The 19,972-nt window shown below is 44.3% G+C and overlaps 1 protein-coding gene across 10 annotated transcripts in view; it reads left to right on the forward strand.

Moving 5' to 3' along the window:
* ARVCF (ARVCF delta catenin family member) overlaps positions 1-19,972 on the forward strand; it is a 602,431-nt gene that overhangs the window by 570,048 nt on the left and 12,411 nt on the right. For 9 of the 10 annotated variants that reach the window (XM_089490084.1, XM_089490085.1, XM_089490088.1 and 6 more), the window contains 4 exons: positions 1,837-1,927; positions 4,853-4,906; positions 9,135-9,226; positions 14,509-14,622. In XM_089490084.1, coding sequence (XP_089346210.1) covers positions 1,837-1,927; positions 4,853-4,906; positions 9,135-9,226; positions 14,509-14,610 — 339 coding nt within the window. In that variant the 3' untranslated portion in view covers positions 14,611-14,622. The remainder of the gene's footprint in view (positions 1-1,836; positions 1,928-4,852; positions 4,907-9,134; positions 9,227-14,508; positions 14,623-19,972) is intronic. The other variant, XM_089490092.1, reaches the window with a different exon arrangement.

Below are 19,972 nucleotides of genomic sequence, written 5' to 3' on the forward strand. Positions count from 1 at the left end.
CTAATTGAGAATTGTAGCCAGAGCAAACGAGAGCTTGCAGTAGTTTATTTTGGCCTCCACTAGTGGTGTATATAGAAAAAGTATAGGAAAAAATACAGACTTGTTTTCTATTTCCACTAAAACAAATCCAGATTCTGTTTTAAGGAAACACAGATTTGGCTAGACACACAATTAATTTTGTCGAAATATGTTCTTATTTATATTGTTGCATGTTAGAGATGAAGGTACCATTAGAACTAGGGGAAGTAGGTTAGCAAAGCTAGTAGGATCTGAGAAGACAGAAAACAAAAGACGTAGGCAAGACTTACCTATTATTTTATACAGTCGCCCCTCCGTTTTCGCAGACTTGAAGTCCACGGTCTCGATTATTCACGGAAGGACGAGCGCCATTGGTTAAAATGGTGTGCGCGCAGGGCCATGTGTGGGAGTACGCAGCCATTCAAGCCAATGGGGCTTGAATATATGAGAGTTTCCATTTTCACGTGGGGGGGGGGGGTCTGGAACAGATCCCCATGAAAACAGTGGGGTGGCTGTACATTTCCATCCTGCTTTACCATTTATCTTTTTTCCCCATTAAATTAATGCTTATCAATGGCGTCCTGTAGACGTCTGTTGAGAAGTCATCCCTATTGAGTTTCCAGGATTGCAGCCTCCAGTAGTTTATGTAGCTTCTTTTAATAGCAAATTCTAGTGGTGTCAACCTGAGTGGAGGCAAAAGAGACACTGAGAAAGAAGCAAATGTTGCAGTAGCACCTACATCTCTTTTACAGAAAAAGTTATTTTACACAAATTAAGCCGTGAAGACTCCTAAAAACAGTCTAGTGAAGTCTGTGCATGCTTGGTTAGTCGTAGTGTGGTCACAGTCAGCTTCTTTGCTTGTTTCACTTTGAGACCACACAATAACCAGTGGGATTTTTCACCTGATGGTATATAACAAATTGAAAATATTAAATGCAAACCATGAAATGATCAAAGAACAGCACACATGAAAACCAATATAAAATTAGCACTCTTTGGAGTAAAAGCAGAGCTGGGAAAGGAGAAACAGAAAACTAGGGAAGAATTTGAACTCCTGCCCTGCCTGAACTCTTTATAGTATCTTGTATATCCTAGAGGAAGGCATAACTATCCGGAAGCCTATAGAAGAATACTCATATGAGAAAGAGAAGATGCACTGCAACATTTCATTTCAGGCCACCCTCCACAAATTCTGGAAAGTCATACTAAAGTCAAGCAAGCATTGCAACCATCTGACTTACTATTATAGAGAGCAATTCCAAAATGTCTTAACATCAAAAAGGTTCATTAATTCATTTGTTTAACTTTGTATGCCACTTTTCTTCCAACAAGCTCCAGGTGGTATACATGACTACTTTCTCTCCACTTAATCCCCTGAACAACCCTGTGAGGTAGATCAGGCTGGATTAGTGCTTAGCCACAGCTGACCCAGTGAACTTTGTGGCTCAGTAGAGATTCAGCCCTAGGTCTCCCAAGTCTCAGTTCAACATCCTAACTGCTACATCAAACTCGGTCTCCCAGTTGCTATAAGTACTATAATATTTTTTGCAAATAAGAATTCATAAATGTCTGTTGCCACGCTACAAATCTCCAGTGCTTTAACCCCAGTAACACCATAGAGCACACAGTGTACGCATCAGTGTGGAAAAGTTCGATTTCAGTGTGCTTGCTGAGCATCATCATTCTAAAAATAGGAAGTAGAACACAGATCATTTTTCTCAGAATGCCTTTTTCATGATACCCTTTTAAAGTGGATTTTGCTTTGTGCTTGGCTCCCTGAAAGCTGCTGACTCTGGCCTTTTTTCTTCTCTGTTCTAGTCGGCATCTGCTACTCCTAAGGGATCCAAAGGTACTTCTTGCAAATCAGGCTACGATGACAGCACTCTGCCTCTTGTGGACAAAAGTCAAGGTCTGTGCTAATCCCAGTAGTGCTGTCTTGACCACAGCAAAAACAGAGAGGATATTAACAGTGTGATCAGCTAAACCAGATACCATGTTAATTGCACAATGAACCATTGTCTATGGGTTTACGTTTAGCAACCAACATACAAAAAAACCACAGCTGTGGGAACCCAGAATGGATTGAAGCTGGTATGCCCCCCCCCTCCTCCATACTGAGGCCCTGATCTGGATCACACACAAACACACACATATACCCCTTACACACACAGGCATGGACACACTCACAAGGTAGCTGCTTAGTAAAGAAAAAGTACGAAAGGGCCAAGCACATAAATAGCACCACATGTGTTAAAACACAGACTGTTCATGCCATCTGAGCTTGATACGAGAAAGTTGTTTTGGCGGCATTGTTTCCATAGCCCTAGAGTGACAATAAATGTTGGTCCAGACCTGCCACATTCTACCCAGTACAGTGACTAAAACCAGAATGGGAATCATGTGCCCTGTGGGTTGACCACAACCCTTGGTCCTTCCTCCAGGATCCCGACAGATCCCCATCCCTGAGTTCCAGAGAAACTTAATGCCTTCAAGAGCTGCTTTTGCCTCCCTTTATAAGTCTGCCCATGTTTTACCATCCTTGGAAGAGGGCTTTCGCTCTATCCCAGTGCCATCACACACGCATTTGGTAGGGAGAGAGCCTTCTTGGTGGCTGCTCCCAGGCTGGTTCATTCTCTCCCACAGGAGGCTTGGTTGCACCCTCAGCTCTATTTCTGCCAGTCCTTTGGCTTTTAACTGGCTGTTGGAGAAGATTCTTTTAATAGAGGTGCTGAACTTTGACCTTTGAAACATAGAATCATAGAATCGTAGAGTTGGCAGAGACCACAAAGGCCATCCAGTCCAACCCCATTCTGCCATGCAGGAACTCTCCATCAAAGCATCTCTGACAGAAGGCCATCCAGCCTCTGTTTAAAGACCTCAAAGGAAGGAGACTCCACTACACTCCGAGGGAGTGTGTTCCACTGATCTTCATTATTATGTTTTAAATGTTTTAAAATGGTTTTAAATGAATGATTTAATAGAATTGCATGTTCAACTCTTCTTCTTCTTTTTTTTACTTTTCTACTATACAATGTTTTGGAGGGGGGGGGGTTTCCCTATCTTTTGACCTATGCTATAAGCCATCTTGGGTTGCATATTGGAGAGAAAGCGGAATATAAATTAAGTAATGTATAGACTGGCCCTGTCTGCACAGGCCAAATAAACTGGCTTCCCCTTGTCCACTTGGTGGAGAGTCCAAACAATGCAGGGCCTAATCTCCAAGTCTGGTGTGAACAGTCTGGACGATATCCAGATGATTCAGCGCCAAACCCTTGTAATGGATTTTAAAAATGTCTTGTTTGCACTGGATCTTCCCATAAGATCCAGAACCCTCCATTCCAACTCCAAGTGGCTGTTTAAAATGTGTCTGGTTTTGCCACCCAGTGCAGCTACCACTGCTGCTTGTTGCTAACTCTGAGGTCAGAGCAAGGCACCCATATGACCAATGCTGGGTGCCTCTTTCTGATCCCAGAACAAGTGACAGGTCACACCAGTGGCTGTGCCAGGCGGCTCAGCAGGACACACATGCAAATACCTGCCTGACATCGGAATGGTAATGGTGGGAGGTTGAGGCACCTCTGGGACCAGGATACTCTGGGCTGCTTCAAGAATATCCTGGCCTATGCAGACTTCACCACTGTCCCTCCCACCTCACATAACCCAAAGATCTAACCCAAAATGGTCAGACGTGAATGAAATGTCACTTCAGATTTCAGAACGGTGCCTTCATGGGTCAGGAAGACCTGGAAATGGCCTCTGACCCTCTGTACATGAGTACCCCAAGTTAAAGTGTATCTTGACCATTCCATGTTTGACTCACCAGTCTATAAACCATGGGTGGGCAATTTGTGGCCGTCCAGATGTCACCACCAGACCTGGCTAGCATAGCCAATGGTGAGGGAGGATGAGAGTTACACAGTCCAGCAACGTCTGGAGGGCCACAAGTTGCCCATTCCTACCATAACCGTTTCATTCAGTGCCCCTTTGTAAAATTATTGTTTCCCTCCTTACTGTGAAGAATAATGCTTGCACCCAGGTCAGTCAGAGCTTGGAAGTTACTAGTTATCAATAAGTAGTTATCTTTAATTAATGCATTTTTGCAATACTTTAATTAAGGCACAACTGAGTTATATTGCATTATATAGCATGAGTTATATGCATTATATAGCATCAGTTATATGCATTATATAGCATAATGAGATAACGTCACTCCTTTTGCAGTGCAGTAGTACAGTCGCCCCTCCAAGTCTGTGGACTTGAGATCCGCAGACTTGAAAATCTGCAGAGGAGTGACCGCTATTAACAACTATGGGTTGCAAACCCGTGTTGTGTGTCGCACATGCCCCATTCGAACCTATGGGGCTTGCATACGCACAAGTTTTGGAACTTGTGGGGAGGTCCAGGACGGATCCCCACGAGTTCCAAAGGCCAACTGTAATTTTTTTTTACTACTATAACTACTGTTATAGTTACAGATACGTTTTGAACTGCAGCCTGTAGCATTTTGAAGTAAATACAAAGCATGGTGTATTTACTTTTGGGTGAAGGTCTAAGTCCAATTGTTAATCCAAATTAGAGTTAACCTATTAATTCAATGGGAAATAGTTAAGTCAACATCTATATAAATTCTGCTGATTTAATGAGTGTGCTCTGTTTGGGACTAACAATTGCATTTAAGTCAGTCACTTTTTAAAAATTGCAGCTGTAACAGTAGCTGTCTACTGGGGTTGAAGGCACCTTGGAACTCTAAATACTTTTTAAAAGTAACCTTCTGAGCTCTGGACCTGGCCTGCCTCTCACACAAGTCAATGGTTTTGCTTTTTCTCTTTCGTAGATAATGAGAAGACTGGAAGTCGGGATATGATTCCTATGGATGAACTTGGGCCAGGTAAATGCAGTTGTGGATCAGCCACCCGTCATCTTCAATAGCGAACCCTGTCACTCACAAGGGAACTCAGCTTGTTCTTTGGGAGAAGCTCTTTCAAGCGTATGTGAAGTTGACATTTAGAGCAGAACTTTTCATTCTGAGAGATCAGTAGTCTTTAACAGCACAATCCTATGCATGCCTTCTCATTGAGCTCAATAGGACTTACTCTTACATCCAGGTAAGTGGGTATAGGATCTCAGCCTGTATGTGTACATGCAATGCACACAAACATCTGCACATACATATGCACGTTCACACACATGCACAGACGCACACACACGCACACACATTCATACATATACATATGGGGAGCGGGAAAGGTCAATAAAGCATGATTATTTAACTGGGTCTCTGACAGCCTAGTCTTATGGACTCACATGTTTGAATGTTTCCAATGAGGTAGCATCATTCTAGGGCAGCCTTCCCCAATCTGGTGTACTCCAGCACCCATCACTTACTACAGGCTGGGGGACCTCCAAGTTAGGGAAGGCTGATTTAATTTTTACTTTGACATCAAAACAGATTTTTTGCAACCTTTTTTTGTCTGTAAAAGGAAGGGAAAAGTACAACCCTCACCCCCCAAATCTGTTCCCTGAGCCTTTGTAGTGTGGATTTCTGAATGGTTTGATTCTGAATGTTTTGAATCTTTTGATTCAGATACAAATAGCCCTGGTGGAAGGCGAAATCTGAGGCTTTTCCTTGTTGTGATGAGGCCACAGATGGCCAGTGCATGCTTTGCATGCAAAAGGTTCCAGGTTCAATCCCTGGCATCCCCAGATAGGACTAGCAAGACTCCTGTCTGAAATCCTGTGAAGCGACTCCGCATTCTGTCCTTAGCGGTAAAGTGGCTCAGAATCTGTGGGTAAGGATGGAAACAAACACACCAACACACATTGCTGGAGTGCGAAGTTGGCCACAGCCTTATCGGTTACTGCTAAAATACCTTAGCACAGCATAGATACAAGCATCAGACAGTCTACCTGCCAACTGTTGGGGAAAACCATGGGTTGAGAGCAACTTGAGCACCAGCCACTGCATAGTTCCTCTATCATAAATGGAGGTATAGTAGAATGAACTGCCCAGCCTAGGCATAGTTCTGGTGACCTGTATTCCCAGGATCCTTTAAGACCTCAAATGTATACCTTGCTGCCCCATACCCAAAACTGAATCAGGCCCAGCATCCTAACCACCTTACCAAAATAGTGATAGGATAGATGCAGTACCAAAGCATGCCTCATGAGCTGTCCAAGGAGGGTGGGTTTGAAAGATCCATCAAAAAATGAAGTGGTGTGGTGTGGCCAGAACAAATGATGCCCTGTGGACCAGAGGGGGAATTTCTGCTCTCATTCTGTGTGGAATTGGCCATCCACTGGCTGAGCCAGACAATTGCTGTTTGGCTTAGCTGGTTGCAGAGAAGAGTGAGCCAACAGTTAATGCAGTGGCTGCCGGGGAAGCCACTTCCAGCCAAGGTATTGTGAGCCGGGACCACAGGGCACAAACAAGGTCCCAGATAAGCTGGGACCTGTGCTAAAGCAGGTTCTGATGTTTCCAGCCCTATCCAGTGGTTCTCATAGAATCATAATGTTGAAAGAGACCCCAAGGGCCATCCAGTCCAACCCTATTCTGCCATGCAGGAAATCTCAATCAAAGCATCTCCGACCAATGGCCATCCAGTTTAAAGACCTCTAAGGAAGGAGACTCCACCACTCTCCAAGGGAATGTGTTCCACTGTCATACAGCCCTTACTGTCAGGAAGTTCCTGCTAATGTTGAGCTGGAATCTCTTCCTGGAGCTTACATCCATTGCCCCTGGTCCTAGTCTCTGCAGCAGCAGAAAACAAGCTTGTTCCCTCCTCAATATGACATCCCCTCAAGTATTTAAAGAGGGCTATCATATCACCTCTTAACCTTCTCTTCTCCAGGCTAAACATCCCCAGCTCCCTAAGTCGTTCCTCATAGGACATGGTTTCCAGACCCTTCACCATTTTAGTCACCCTCCTTTGGACATGCTCCAGTTTCTCAATGTCCTTTTTGAATTGTTGTGCCCAGAACTGGACACAGGATTCCAGGTGGAGCCTGACCAGAGCAGAATATAGTGGCACTATTACATCCTTTGATCTAGACACTATACCTCTGTTGATACAGCCTAAAATTGCATTGGCCTTTTTAGCTACCGCATCACACTGTTGATGATGATGATGATGATGATAATAATAATAATAATTTATATCCTGCCCCATCTGCACTCAGGCAATTGTAGGGGCCACTGTTGATTCATGTTCAACTTGTGGTCTACTAGGACTCCTAGATCCCTTTCACATGTATAAGTCTCTCATTCAGCCAGGTGTCCCCCATCCTATATCTGTGCATTTCATTTTTCCGCCCTAAGTGCAGTACCTTACATTTCTCCATTTTGAATTTCATTTTGTTAGCTTTGGCCCAGCTTTCTACTTCTGTATCAAATCAACATGCAAGGGGGAAAGCAAGGACAAGCGCCCCTCTCCACCACCACCCCTTGTCACCCCTTGTCACTTTCCTTAAATTAAAAGGATAGATCTGTACAGCAGGGAACCTCCTTGTGTAGATGACCATGTGATTTTATACCCTGGAAACCTAGTGTTCTTCATCATGCAGGGAACCTACTTGAGTAGAAAAAGCTCCCTGCTGCAGATTCTGGCTCCTGCTTTTGCTGCACAATAAGGGCTTCATTTTCACTTACAAAAAAAGAGGTTTGCACTCCGAATCAATGGATTGATTCAACAGCAGGGCATGGTTCCCAGTACATTTGCCCCAATCGCATTTTTTCCTGTAAAATAACCCACTTGTGGTTCACATTCACAAATGAATTGGTTCAAAATGGACTGGCCGGCCAAAGGGCAAATTTAAAACGATTCTGATCCGCAACTGGTTCACACTTGCACAGAATCGATTTATCCAAAAAGATGCGGAAAACATAGATGCCAGAAAGGGTTAAATGGGCCTAGCGCATGTGCTTCAGTGAATCAATTCAAGTGGGAACCAGGGTCTTTTGAACCGGTTCAAACCGATTTGCAATCCAGTTTAAAAGGTAGTGGGAATCAGACCAAGGATAGCAATTTGGGTTTGAGACGTATGAAAGTAGCCCTTGCTTCTGCACTCGCCCATTGATTGGATACAGGTTTGGAATACCAGAATAGGGCTTCTGTGGTTGCAATTTGTGGCAGTATCAATAGGAAAGAAAGAAAGATAAAACATTGGATTGTGTCTCATATCCACTCACTTCAAACATTCTAGCCAGCATGAATAAGCTGGTAATGTGCTCCTTGCTTAAGGGGTGGCTACAACGTACTTGCTCTTGGTGGGAAAGAAGTAGCGTCAAAGAAAAATACTACCTGTGACTGCGTGCTATAATGAGTCTGACAGTGTAAGTGTAAGTGATTGGGTGGCATATAAATAAATCCTATTATTATTATTATTATTATTATTATTATTATTATTATTATTATTATTATTATGAAGAACAGAAGTTCCATTGCAGGAAGACATCATTTTACATGTCAAGAGTAGAAGGTTTTCTTTTGTGGAGTGTACATTGTGAGTTGAAGAAAGACTTCTAGGTAGGGAGCCTGGAAGGAAATGGGATTACAAATGGAGCACGTACGGATTGGATTCAAACCACCATATAGCCAATCCCATTTGCTCCATATGCTCCAGAGAACAGAACCTGAGATACTTTTTAGATCTTTAGCCTTGGAGGCTGAATGTTGGTTCAATTAATACAGTATCTAGCCCAGGACTGAAGGTTTTTTCCACTGGCATCTAACTCCCATCCAACATGGCCAGTGGCCAGAAATGATGGGTGTTGTAGTCCCAGAACCAGGAGGACCAGAGAGAACCTTTCCCTAGTAGCTGCTCCCTCCAAAAGTGAAGGGCCTCTAGGTTAAGGCCTCCATCAAAGAACTGAACAGGCTGTCCTTCCTTTGCCCATCTGGGAACGTTGACGCTAGACTATGACTGTTCCTTTGGCCAGTTGGGCTATGGGGGAAGCTGTCATCTTTTGATATATGGCACCAGTGAAAGACATAAAACCCTACTAGATTTCATGTGCTTGTGTAAAGATTTGTCTCCCCCTTGAATGCAAAGTAGCTATTTCATGCCACACTGCTGTTGACGTTGCACCAACCCTTATGGCTTATGTCATTCTTCTGCAGATGGCTACTCCACCATTGATCACCGCGAAAAGGAGAAGAAATACAAGGCTAACGACAACATGGGAGACGCATCTGAGAAGGAACCACTGAAAGTAAGTAGCTGCCTCTCAAGCCCTCCCATTAGCAATCTTCCTCCCGGATAGCTTTGATTTATAGGACGTAATGTGGGATAAATGAAACCGACCCATACTTCCATGCCCATCACTATGAGGAGAAGCAGGGTGGATGGCAGAGAGGTTCCTACTGTTCCATTTGTCACCTCTAGTGCTAGCAATGCTGGGTGACTTATAGGACAGGCATTTTCATATTGGTCTTTTCTGCAGAGGGCCTCACGTCCCTTCTTGAATTTCCCTGAATTTCTTAAGGATGGAAATCAACCATCAGAGGCTCAACGTAGGGGAAACATGATCCAACCTCCTCCCCTTTGGTCTTTGTGTTGGTGCTGCCTGTCATTTTCACCAGCTGCCGGGCTCAAGGGTTCTGGCGTTGTCTCCCCTAAGACGTTTCTGTGCATCCACCCACAATCCAAGGGGCAAACCTAGGTGCCTTTTAAATTATGGTTCCTCTTCTGTGCAGAGGCCAGATTTTCAAGCAGTGGGGATTTTCAGTAATTTATCTACTCTCCCCACTCTGCAGCTTGTAAGGAAGAGATCTCTAATGCGCCACATGTCCAGAATTCTCCTGCTTCATCTCATTCTCTCAAAAGCACCATTCATCCTGATGGAGGTGGAATGGCATTTTCCTGGGGGATTCCCCACCCCACCCTGTTGACTAGAAAGAGACTGAAAGGGGGAAAAATTTGTAGGGCGCTGCAATTCTATGGGGAAAGGAGGCTGGGGGTCCCATGGAGGAGTGGGAGCCAGGAAGGCATGAATACACTGCCTCGACCAGGGGGAGAAAGTGCATGCATAGGTTGCATGCGGCACCCAATAGGGCTGTTTTTAAACACTCCCGTTCCTCCACACGTACATTCCAAAATTATTTTTGTTCACTTCCTAATGTATAAAAGCACTCTCCTGAGCCTGAAATGGCTTCAGGGGCCACACTATGTGTTGGGGGGCATTTGAGACAAACATGGGCAAAGGCCCTCTGAGACCTAGGGGTCCAATGTGCATATGCCCAGAGATGATTGACGTTCCCAGCATCTAACAGCTGTTTGTACATGAGGCACAAACATCTCTCTTTGTTTTGGTTTTGTTGCTTTCAGTTCCTCCATACAGAAACCAACCCCAGCCCCACAGGCTATAGCTGTGCAGGAGACTTTGTTCTGAGAATAGTCACTTCCGGCACCTCTTCTCCCTTTTGCATTCCATGGTGAGGAGAACCAGTACTGTCTGTGCAGTACTGTGTGTGTGGTCAACAGCCAAGACTTGCTCACATCTGTTCCTAGCCCATAGATGCGACTAATCTGCAAAAAATAAAATTACAATGATTCCCTGCTGAACAAATAGATTAGAGTGTATCCGAAGGGTACTTCTCCACTTTCTTGATCATGCACTATAATCCAGAGGACATTCTTATTCATCAGCAACATGGTGCACCCAACCCATGTGAGTCCCATGGCAGTCCCTCTCAGACATTCAAAATGAGAGTAAGGCAGATTAGGCAGAGTCTAAAAAGTTCTGGAGCATCTCTCATGGCTTATGGCTAGGCATCTTTCACAGATGTGCCGGGAAAAAAAAAGCTAGGAACAGTAGTGTGGCAGAGCCAGAGTTCACAGGGTCTAACCGCCAGGACATTTTCATTAACAGACATGATTATGTCCCTTGGCTCCCCCTTCCCTTCAAACTTCTGTGTTCCCTCTCAGCTTAGTTACAGTTTGCATAGTAGCTGGGTAGAGCAACACTGTTCTTGTGAGCTACCCTTCTTATTAGGCAAAGTACCGGGACATTTTCTGGTTTCAAATGTACTATTAAAAACCATTCAGTTGACATTAAGAAATGGTAGAGAAGAAAACTGCTAGACCTGATTTGTCCGTATAGGTCAATAAGTTGCCTGCATTTTGGAGTCGTGGTTTGTAGACTGTCTGCACAAGTGCCAGAACTTCAACATTTGCCATGACAGCACTAGCTAGGAGTTGAGCCACATACAGCTGAAGGACAAGGCCAGGAGTCAGGGCCAAGGCACCCTGGCACCATCTGGGTTTTCAATGTCCTGGCCATGGCCAATGGACTTGGGGTCTATGCGGGGGTACTTCAAAACATCTGAAGGACATCTGGTTGTCTACCCATGTGCCAAAGCAAGGAAAGTCTCTGTTATTTTCACAAACTCCCATACTAGATAGAAAACTTTTTTTAGTGCTTCTTGTCTTGGAGGGACCAGTGGCCAGCCCAGAATTTGAGAATGCTTTCCTGCCTTGGAAGATGTTCCAAGGTGTTCTCATAGCTTACCAAGCACAGCAGGATCCCCAGAACTTGCTGACAGGGCCACATTCTTTGATCATGATGACAATAACTTACACTGAGCCATACTCTTTGATCCATCTTGCCCAGTATTGTTGATTCCTACATGTGCTGCCTGGATTCCTGTCAACTGGAGAGCATGGGGAATGACCCAGGGACATTCTTCACAGAAACCATGTGCCCTGCATTATGGTGCCTTCCTATAGCCTTGGCCCCCATCCTTAAAGCCCTGGATATGCCCTTAGCTTACGATTATTTCTGTTCCTGTTTTCTCATGGGCTTTTGGTAAGAAACACTAGGAGCTATTTTACAGCATTATATGTCCATCTAGCCTAAGCTTGTTTACTCTGATTGGCAGCAGATCGCCAGAGACTGAGACACAGATCTCTCCATCATCTGCTCTCTGACCTTTTTAACTGGAGATGCTAGCAGTTGAACCCTGGACCTTCCACAAGCAAAATATGTATTCTGCCACTGAGCTGCAACCAGTTCTTCTGTCTCTTCCTCTTTTCTGTCCATACAGATTGGGAATTAATTACCACTTTGTGTTCAGGTTTAGAAAGGTTGTTCAGAGTCAGCCACTCTGCCAAACATTCTGTTCGTCTGCCTGCCACATAAACGTAACCTATTGTCTTGTGACCACACTCTCAGTGGCAAATCTGATAAGCTGGGCACTTTATTTAGCTGGGCCTGTGCCCAAGTGTCTCAAGGCTTTGGCGCGATTGCCCTCTTTACCCCCTGCCCTGCTTTTCTGATGCCATTCCATTAGGCAGAACTGTCAGTGGGTGACAATTGTAGTGTCACGTGGATGATGAGGATGATGATACTTCAGTGACCCTTAAAGCTCACAAGGAAGCCAGCACGGCTGAAATCTGTATCATTTGACTTCCCCTGCATCCTCTTCCTAAACCTTTGGTTGGGGGGGAAAAGCACTCGGAAGGGTCTTTCTTAGACATCATATTTTGGTCCTTCTGAACAGAATACCAGCAAACGTGGGAGAATTTCACTTGGCTTTGTCTAGTAGTCATTGCTGCTCCCTAGTTCACTACCTAGGTAAGGCCCATTGGGGCTACCTCAAGTGTGAGACAGTTCTCGTGAAGAAGATGCTCCTTTACGAAATGTAATGTGAAGTTGGAGTGTTTGGGGTGTTGCTGTATTGAATAGGTGGACCAGGGTTTGAATCCGTGCTTGGCCATGTCAGCCACCTGACACATCAAGGCCAGGTTGGTGGGATTTTAAAGGGAGGCATCAACAGTGCAGGCATCAGCAATAGGGCCTGGCAGCCGCCTATGGGTGTCAAGTACTGTTACCAGCCTTCTTCTTGCTGGTATATGAGCAGACTTTGAGCAAATGCAGATCGCACAGTGTATTGTGTAGACTGGTCAGTTTCTTTGTGTTTCCCTCTGCTAAGTCAGCACCCAAGTAATTGTCCAGTGCATCCACTAGATGGGCCAGTCCTGTGTATATCCCACAGAACAACTACTGAATTGGTACGTAGCGCTTTATAGCAGGAGTGGGCAACTGTCAGAGACTAGGGGGCCATACTAATCCCTGAGAAGATGTTGGAGGTCCACCCCTATGCAATGATGATGATGATGATGATGATGATAAATCAAGCCTGCAAATGCCCCCCAACTCATTCTGAAAGGTACATGGGGCACTTTCAACATTTCTTTGATTCCCCCGACTCATATTAGGCACAGGAAAAGGCTTTTTATAACAGAAAGTAACCAAGAACTCTCTTCACTTTCTGGGTTTTTCCCCCCTGTAAAAGCTTCTCTTGGGCTTCAGATGGCCCAAGGAGCTCCAAAACATGGGGGAAATGCCTCCCTTTAGAGGGATTTTAGGAGCACTTGGGGGCAATCTTTTGACCCCTGAGGGCCAGAAAAATGGCACAAACCCCACAGGCCTTTGTTTGCCCCACCCTACATTACAGGGATAGAGCACTAAAATATTATTTCATGGAAGTGGACTTTTTCTTGTTTTCTGGTTAAAAAGAGCCACAGACGTGTTTTAGTGTAACCGAAAAGGTATAAAGAAATAGATGAATAATAATAATAATAATAATAATAATAATAATAATAATATGGCAGCACATGAAAAATGATCTAATTCAGTTATCTTGAATGGTCTTGACTGTGCGCTGAGTTAGGTTCTTCTGACATCTAAACCATGTCTGCTCAGAAAGATGGAGTAGCAGCACTAAGGGCATTTGTACCACTTGGAACATGTTGTTTCCCAGGTTCAGCAAGTAAAGTGGGGATTAGGGAAGGAGAATCTGGTGTTTATATTGTTTGAGCTTGTTACATAGTATCTCCTACAGACATATCACCTGTCCAGTGGGTCGGATGATGCCCTGGGAGCTGAGGTCATGCACAAGCCTTCCCATAAAATATGCTCATGGTTGTTTTTTTCCAGCATCTCCACCCAGGCAATGTACAGTTCCACACTTCCCGCTATGTGTTAACCATGGATAGTTGCTATGGGAGCCTGAAGCCATGTAGTGGGGCTGGGGAGTGCTTTCTCTATGGGGGCCAGATTACCTGGCAAGAAACCAAGCCAGTGGACCAGACGACGGCATGGGAGGTGAGGCCTTGGCAGAGCCCTTGCCACCTCATCTGATGCCTTTTGACCTGCCCCTCCCTAACATCGGGGAGTGAATCACCACCACTGCCCCCCAAAATATAAAATGTATGTTGATTTCCAGTGCTTGCAGTCTGTGGGCTCAGCTGCTATGAAAGTCACATGTTGTCAGTTACAGTTGCGCTGCAGTGTGGTCTGCTTGGTGCTCCCAGATGTTATTGCCATTTGCAACAAAGCACATCTTTTGCTGATTCTCTCTCTCTCTCTCTCTCAATCTCTAACTAATGCTTCCTTGCAAGCCTTTTGAACTGGCAACTGTGTCCGTTTGTCTGTGTGTGGATTAATCTGCTCTGTTTTGCCTTTTTAACGCCTCGCCCTGTCTGCTGCAGAATGACACAAATAGGAAAACCCTAAACAGGAGTAATAGGGCTTCGGTGACTCTGGTGGATGCCCGTGACCCTAAACCCCAGCCTGTTGACTCCTGGGTGTAATTTGCATGCATGGTAGGTCCTTTTTCACAGTAATTGGTGCTTGTGATTAACTTTGTCTTGTTTGCGCATGATCTTGCTCCGCTGCCACGTTCTCTCCACCGGTTCCTTCTCAGGCAGAGGCGGACAAAAGAAGGCAATGGCTTGTGTGTGTGTGTGTGTGTGTGTGTGCGCCCTTTCAAGTCTATATTTCTCACAGCACCTCTAATATAAAATGTTGTAATTTGCTACTGGGGGAGTAAATAATCACCTGTCACAGAAGCACACAGCAAAAGGGATGGGTCAAAAGAGCCCCGTGCCTTTCAAGATGGAGAGCTGCTAAACGTGACTGGGAATGATGAGAATTCTTCTGACGGATCCAAGATGTTTCATATCACATTAGCTTTCTTTTCCAGCGAAATCTGGACTACAGTCCCCATCTTCCCTAGCCGTCAGGAGCATGAATTTGGGGTCCGGGGATTAAGGGAATTGTGGTGCAATGCATCCGAAGAGCTGGTAAAGCTAGCTTAATTCTTCTTTGTGAGCAATGCTTGCCCGAGGCAAAGTTTGACAGTCTCCTTTAGCCTCCTGAAGGATTTGTTGCACCATCTGCTCCTGTGGGTCTGAAAGGATACAGGTGGTTACTGTACACTTCCAATGAGCGTATATGCCCAGTATGCCCAGAGTGGGAACTTGGAGAAGCCCTCCTTCTTAGAGGCCATTTCTTCACCATTGGGGCACAGCCATTTGCTCTTTGCCCCTTTACTGTCCTTCCCACTTCATATTGACCTGACATCCGGGAAACACCTCTGTTCCATTACCTTGCTTTAAGAAGAACATTAGGTGTTTTTGCCAGTTGCAATAATTAAAAACAATACAATCCAGATTGTTGACCCCTGCTTTTTTCTTTTTGTATCTCATTTAATTTTGGGATCTGTCTTACTTTAAACTGGGCAGTGGAAACCAATGGGCGAAACGGGTCAGAATTTTTAAAAACAAAAAACAAACAAGCCATATAAGAAGCCAAGCCAGTCACCCCTTTTTTGTCCAGACAGGGACAGTGATGTATATGAATCTGGCTGCTACCTTCTTGAGACGTGACTAGTGCTATGTCAGTATTGGCCCAGGGAATAATATTCACATAATATCTGGCTGTCAAGGAAGGATGGAAGAAAATCTCCTAGACCTAGTTTGTCTTCTCTTTATACTCAACATTGATTTAGCACTGGGATCAAATCCCTCCAGTTAACTTCTCTAGTCTAGATGCAATTGTATTAAGCACCTATGATGTCAGAAATGGACACGGCTTGATCTGACCTAGGGTAAACTAGGTAGTTTTAGCTAAGGTTAAACTTAACCCAGAGAGACTCTGCATAAGAAGTCTACAGGATGACAATGATTGAATTAAAATTTGCACCTACGTTCTCTTTTGTACTAAGGGAGATCATTTCTTTACACATCCCAATACCATCTGTTGTATTGGTCTTTATCAGGTGGGTTTGGACCCACTACCGTTTTGCAACCTGATATAAAGTGGGTTGTGACAGCAGCATTACCACCATAAAAATATATTGCCAGTGTATGTGTGAAGAAATGGATTCTCACATGCATGTGCGTCTTAAATCTGGAAAGGTTGACTCAGGCTGCAGCTTCCCAAGGTCTCAAGTTACCTAATCCTTTTAGCTAGAGAGACCATGCATTGAACCAAGGGTCTGCTGTATTGACAGCAAGCGCTCCGCCATTGAGATATGGCCCTTTTTCCTGGATGTCAGGAGATGGAACTTCTAGATTTCATACCTCACCTCCCTCCAATAACATGTGGGACAAAATCAGTGCTCTGGTTCATGGTCCTTCTGACCATGGAGTAGTTGCTCATTATTAAAAGTCCAACTTGTCATGTTACTTGTTGTTGTGGGTTACTTTTAGTTAACTTTTTAGAAAAATTAAAAAATACAAAAATGCTCAAAATTCCTACCATGTGATCCACAAAAAGTAACTTTTCGAATGAGCATGTAAATAACATTATGACTCTAATTATGCCAAAAGCATACACACAGACACACACACACACACTCAGTCCTCAAAATTAACTGGCATTACTACTTGTTACATTACCTTATAGAAGCAACCATATTTGATACTGTGGTTACCTGAAAAGGATCACAATACTTGTGATGCTATTACTCATAATGACATTACCTGTAACATGCTGTTTCCAAGCTTTACTTCAGACACCAGTGGTTGGGCTTTTGCTTGATCTGGTTATTGGCCAAACCAGCCAAAGATCAACAGTTCATTTTCTTTCTTCCCTCCCAGCCTCTTGGACTTTTTTCTTCCATGCCCACTTGTTTTGTTCTATGTTGCTCTGCTAGATGTAAGGCTGTAGGTCAGTTCCATGCTCAACTCAATTCAATTTCCATTTTGGAAATCACTGCAAATGCTTACACACTGCTGATGGGCTGCAAATGACAGGCATGTCCTACTATTATTCTTGATCCTCCTTGGTATGTACCACCTATATCCTTTTGTCTCACAAGAAGAAAACTTGTTTGCTCCCCCTGCTTCAGTAATGCAAACAAAAAGGGATTTCCAGTATTAGAGGCAGTATGTTCGTCGGACTATGACTCCAGAGACCAGGGTTTGAATTCCAACTCGGCCATGGAAACATTGTCCCAGCTTCAGAGAAAGGCAAAGAAAAATGATATCTGAGGAATTCTTGCCAAGAGAACCCTGGTGTGTTCGACTCAGGGTTGCCGTACGTTGGAAAGTACTTGAAGGCACACAATAACAATACGGTCCTCATTATCACTTGCTGAAGAACATAAGATTAGGGTTGTAGTCATGCTCATGTCATGCTGGTGGACTTCCCATGAATAAATGATTGTCCACTTTGGAAAGAGAATATTGGACTCAATTGGTTTGTTCCATCCAGACTCTTATGTAATTACACCTGGAATGCAGGTTTTAATTAAAGCTTTAGGTGATACTGTCTCCTGTGAGCTGTGCAAGACCTTGCTGGGCCTTCAGGCTCCATTGCCACTCCTTACAAAACATTACTGTCTCCTTTTGAAGTTCCAGATTTTGTGGTGGCATTTCATTGATGTGGTGGGATTTTTCTAAGGCCAGGATGGCAACAAGAAGCCAAACTGCTCTTAAGGCAACAGATCCTATCTGATTTTGGAAGCTAATCAGAATCGGCCCTGGTTTTTCTTGGATGCGAGTCCACCATCAAGTACCAGGTGCTTTAGGCTATGTCTCAGAAGGAAGAACCACCAAATTGAGTACTCCTTGTCTAAGAAAACCCTATTAAATTCATGGCGTTGCCATAAGTCACCAAGTGACTTGAAGGCACATACACAGACACACAGGACGGCAAAAACGGTACCATCACCAGCTCATCCCACCATTTGCAGATGCTGTTTTGCCTCTACCACCGCTGTGAATGCCTCTGAGTGACAGCCATCCAATGTTCCCCTCTTCTATGCTCCAATTTTCTGTTCAGCGCTTTTTAAAAACCACTGTACATAGATCAAGCAAATGGCACCTTGCACAGACCGGAAGTGTGCCTCAAGATCCCCTTTCTATCATTCTGGAAGATCCAGGGGCAAGTTGTTCACACAGAGAGCCAGCCATATATGCCTGAAGCAGATCTTGGAGTAGTTACTTCCTTGGGCCACAACTCCCAAAATCACCCAGCCAACCTTAGTCATGGTGGCTTGGCAGTTCTGAGAGTTACAGTCAAAAAGATAATGTTGCTAAACTCTGACCGGAAGAGACTTGGTGAGAGACTTGGTGATGAGAGATTACACATTATCCCTGGAATTTAAAATTCTTGCTCTTTTTCTTTGTGATTGTTTATAAAACAAAATGAACTTGCATGTGCATTTGTCTGCTTGTGTGTAGGGCTATACTGTGGGCAGGGACATGGGCATGCATGTGAGTCCTGTCCCCTAATGTTACTCCACATCCAACAACTTCCCAGACTTTCACTCATGGGAAGTTCTGTGGGGAGGTTATATAGCACTCCTGGGATCAGGAACCTTAGCATGGCTCCTGATCTCTGAGCTCTGGAACCATTATCCGCTGAATGTGATTATAAAGCTTAATACAGAGCTTTGCACTCAGCACATGAAGATCTGAGATGCTTCCAGATGTGTGGTAATGCTTGGGGGGTAAGACTTACATGCACCCGCATGTCCCGGCACCCATACATGTATTCCAGGGAACATTTGAGTAATGGGATGGTATCTTACATCAACTTAGGGCCTTATCACATGAGAAAAAGAAAGCCAAAACAGAGTGGGAGATTAGCAGCTTTCTCTGTGCCTCTCTGCATGATGTTGTAGCACTTCCATTTTCCTTCCCAAGGGAGATGGTTGTTATAGCGTGCCTTTTATGACCGTCTCCCTCAGGAGGAGAATGGAAGTACTACAACGGAATGTGGAGGGGCACAGAGAAAGCCACTCTTCTTCCACTCCATTTCAGCTTTCTTTTCTGACGTGATAGGGTTCTTACCTAGGATTTAAAAAACAACAACCACTGATCCCCATAGAGCCAGCGTGGAACAGTTTTTTGCTTTTAGAAAACAGCAGAATGCCCCTCCATCTCCCCCATTAAGCTGACTGGATGACCAGTAGGGTAGTGGCAACGGCATCCTTGAGAGTGCCATCCTCTCTTGTGTCAGAAAGCAGCAGCCCAGTTTATGGAGACTAGGACAGACCAAGTCAACAGCACCATGCCAAAAACGGGTAATGGCCTGGGTGCTCAAAAGCAATAACCAGAGGTTTGGCACTGCCCAGAAGCTGCCACCTGAGGTGACTATCTCTCCCTGCCTAGCCAGGCTAGTGGTTCTAGCTATGAAGGAGATAAGACAGTGCAGAAATAGTGGAGTTTGGGATGGAGGGAGACATTTAGGGAGGGAAAAATCCAGGCAAGTAAAATGTGAAGAAGGAAGAAAAGAAAACAGGGGTGTACAATTCTCTTGAAAGGGAAAAGTCTCACCATGATGACTGGGGTGAGGGAGAATAGGTAAAAATAATAAAAAGAAATATATTTTAAAAATTTTATCCCGCTTTTTGCCAAGCAATCAAAGCGGCATACAACAGGCTAAAATATATCCATATATACATAGTAACCCCCCCCCCCCCTTAAAACAGGATTAAACAATATAAGGCTAAAACTAACGTTTGAAAATCCAAACAATAACCACAGGCAGAGTTTGATAAATGGGGAAATCTTATTCGTGGCAGAGTATTTTATTCCGGGAAGGCCTGCCGGAAGAGATCCATCTTTATGGCTTTTTTGAAGCTGCCTCTATTAGTAATTTGATGGATCTTGTCCAGCAGGCCATTCCATAAGTTGGGAGCAGCTGCAGAAAATGTCCTCT

The sequence above is a fragment of the Sceloporus occidentalis genome, unplaced genomic scaffold (genome assembly GCF_023333645.1).
Source record: "Sceloporus occidentalis isolate IW3139 unplaced genomic scaffold, rSceOcc1.0.p SCAF_41, whole genome shotgun sequence".
In the NCBI taxonomy this organism is placed as follows: domain Eukaryota; kingdom Metazoa; phylum Chordata; class Lepidosauria; order Squamata; family Phrynosomatidae; genus Sceloporus; species Sceloporus occidentalis.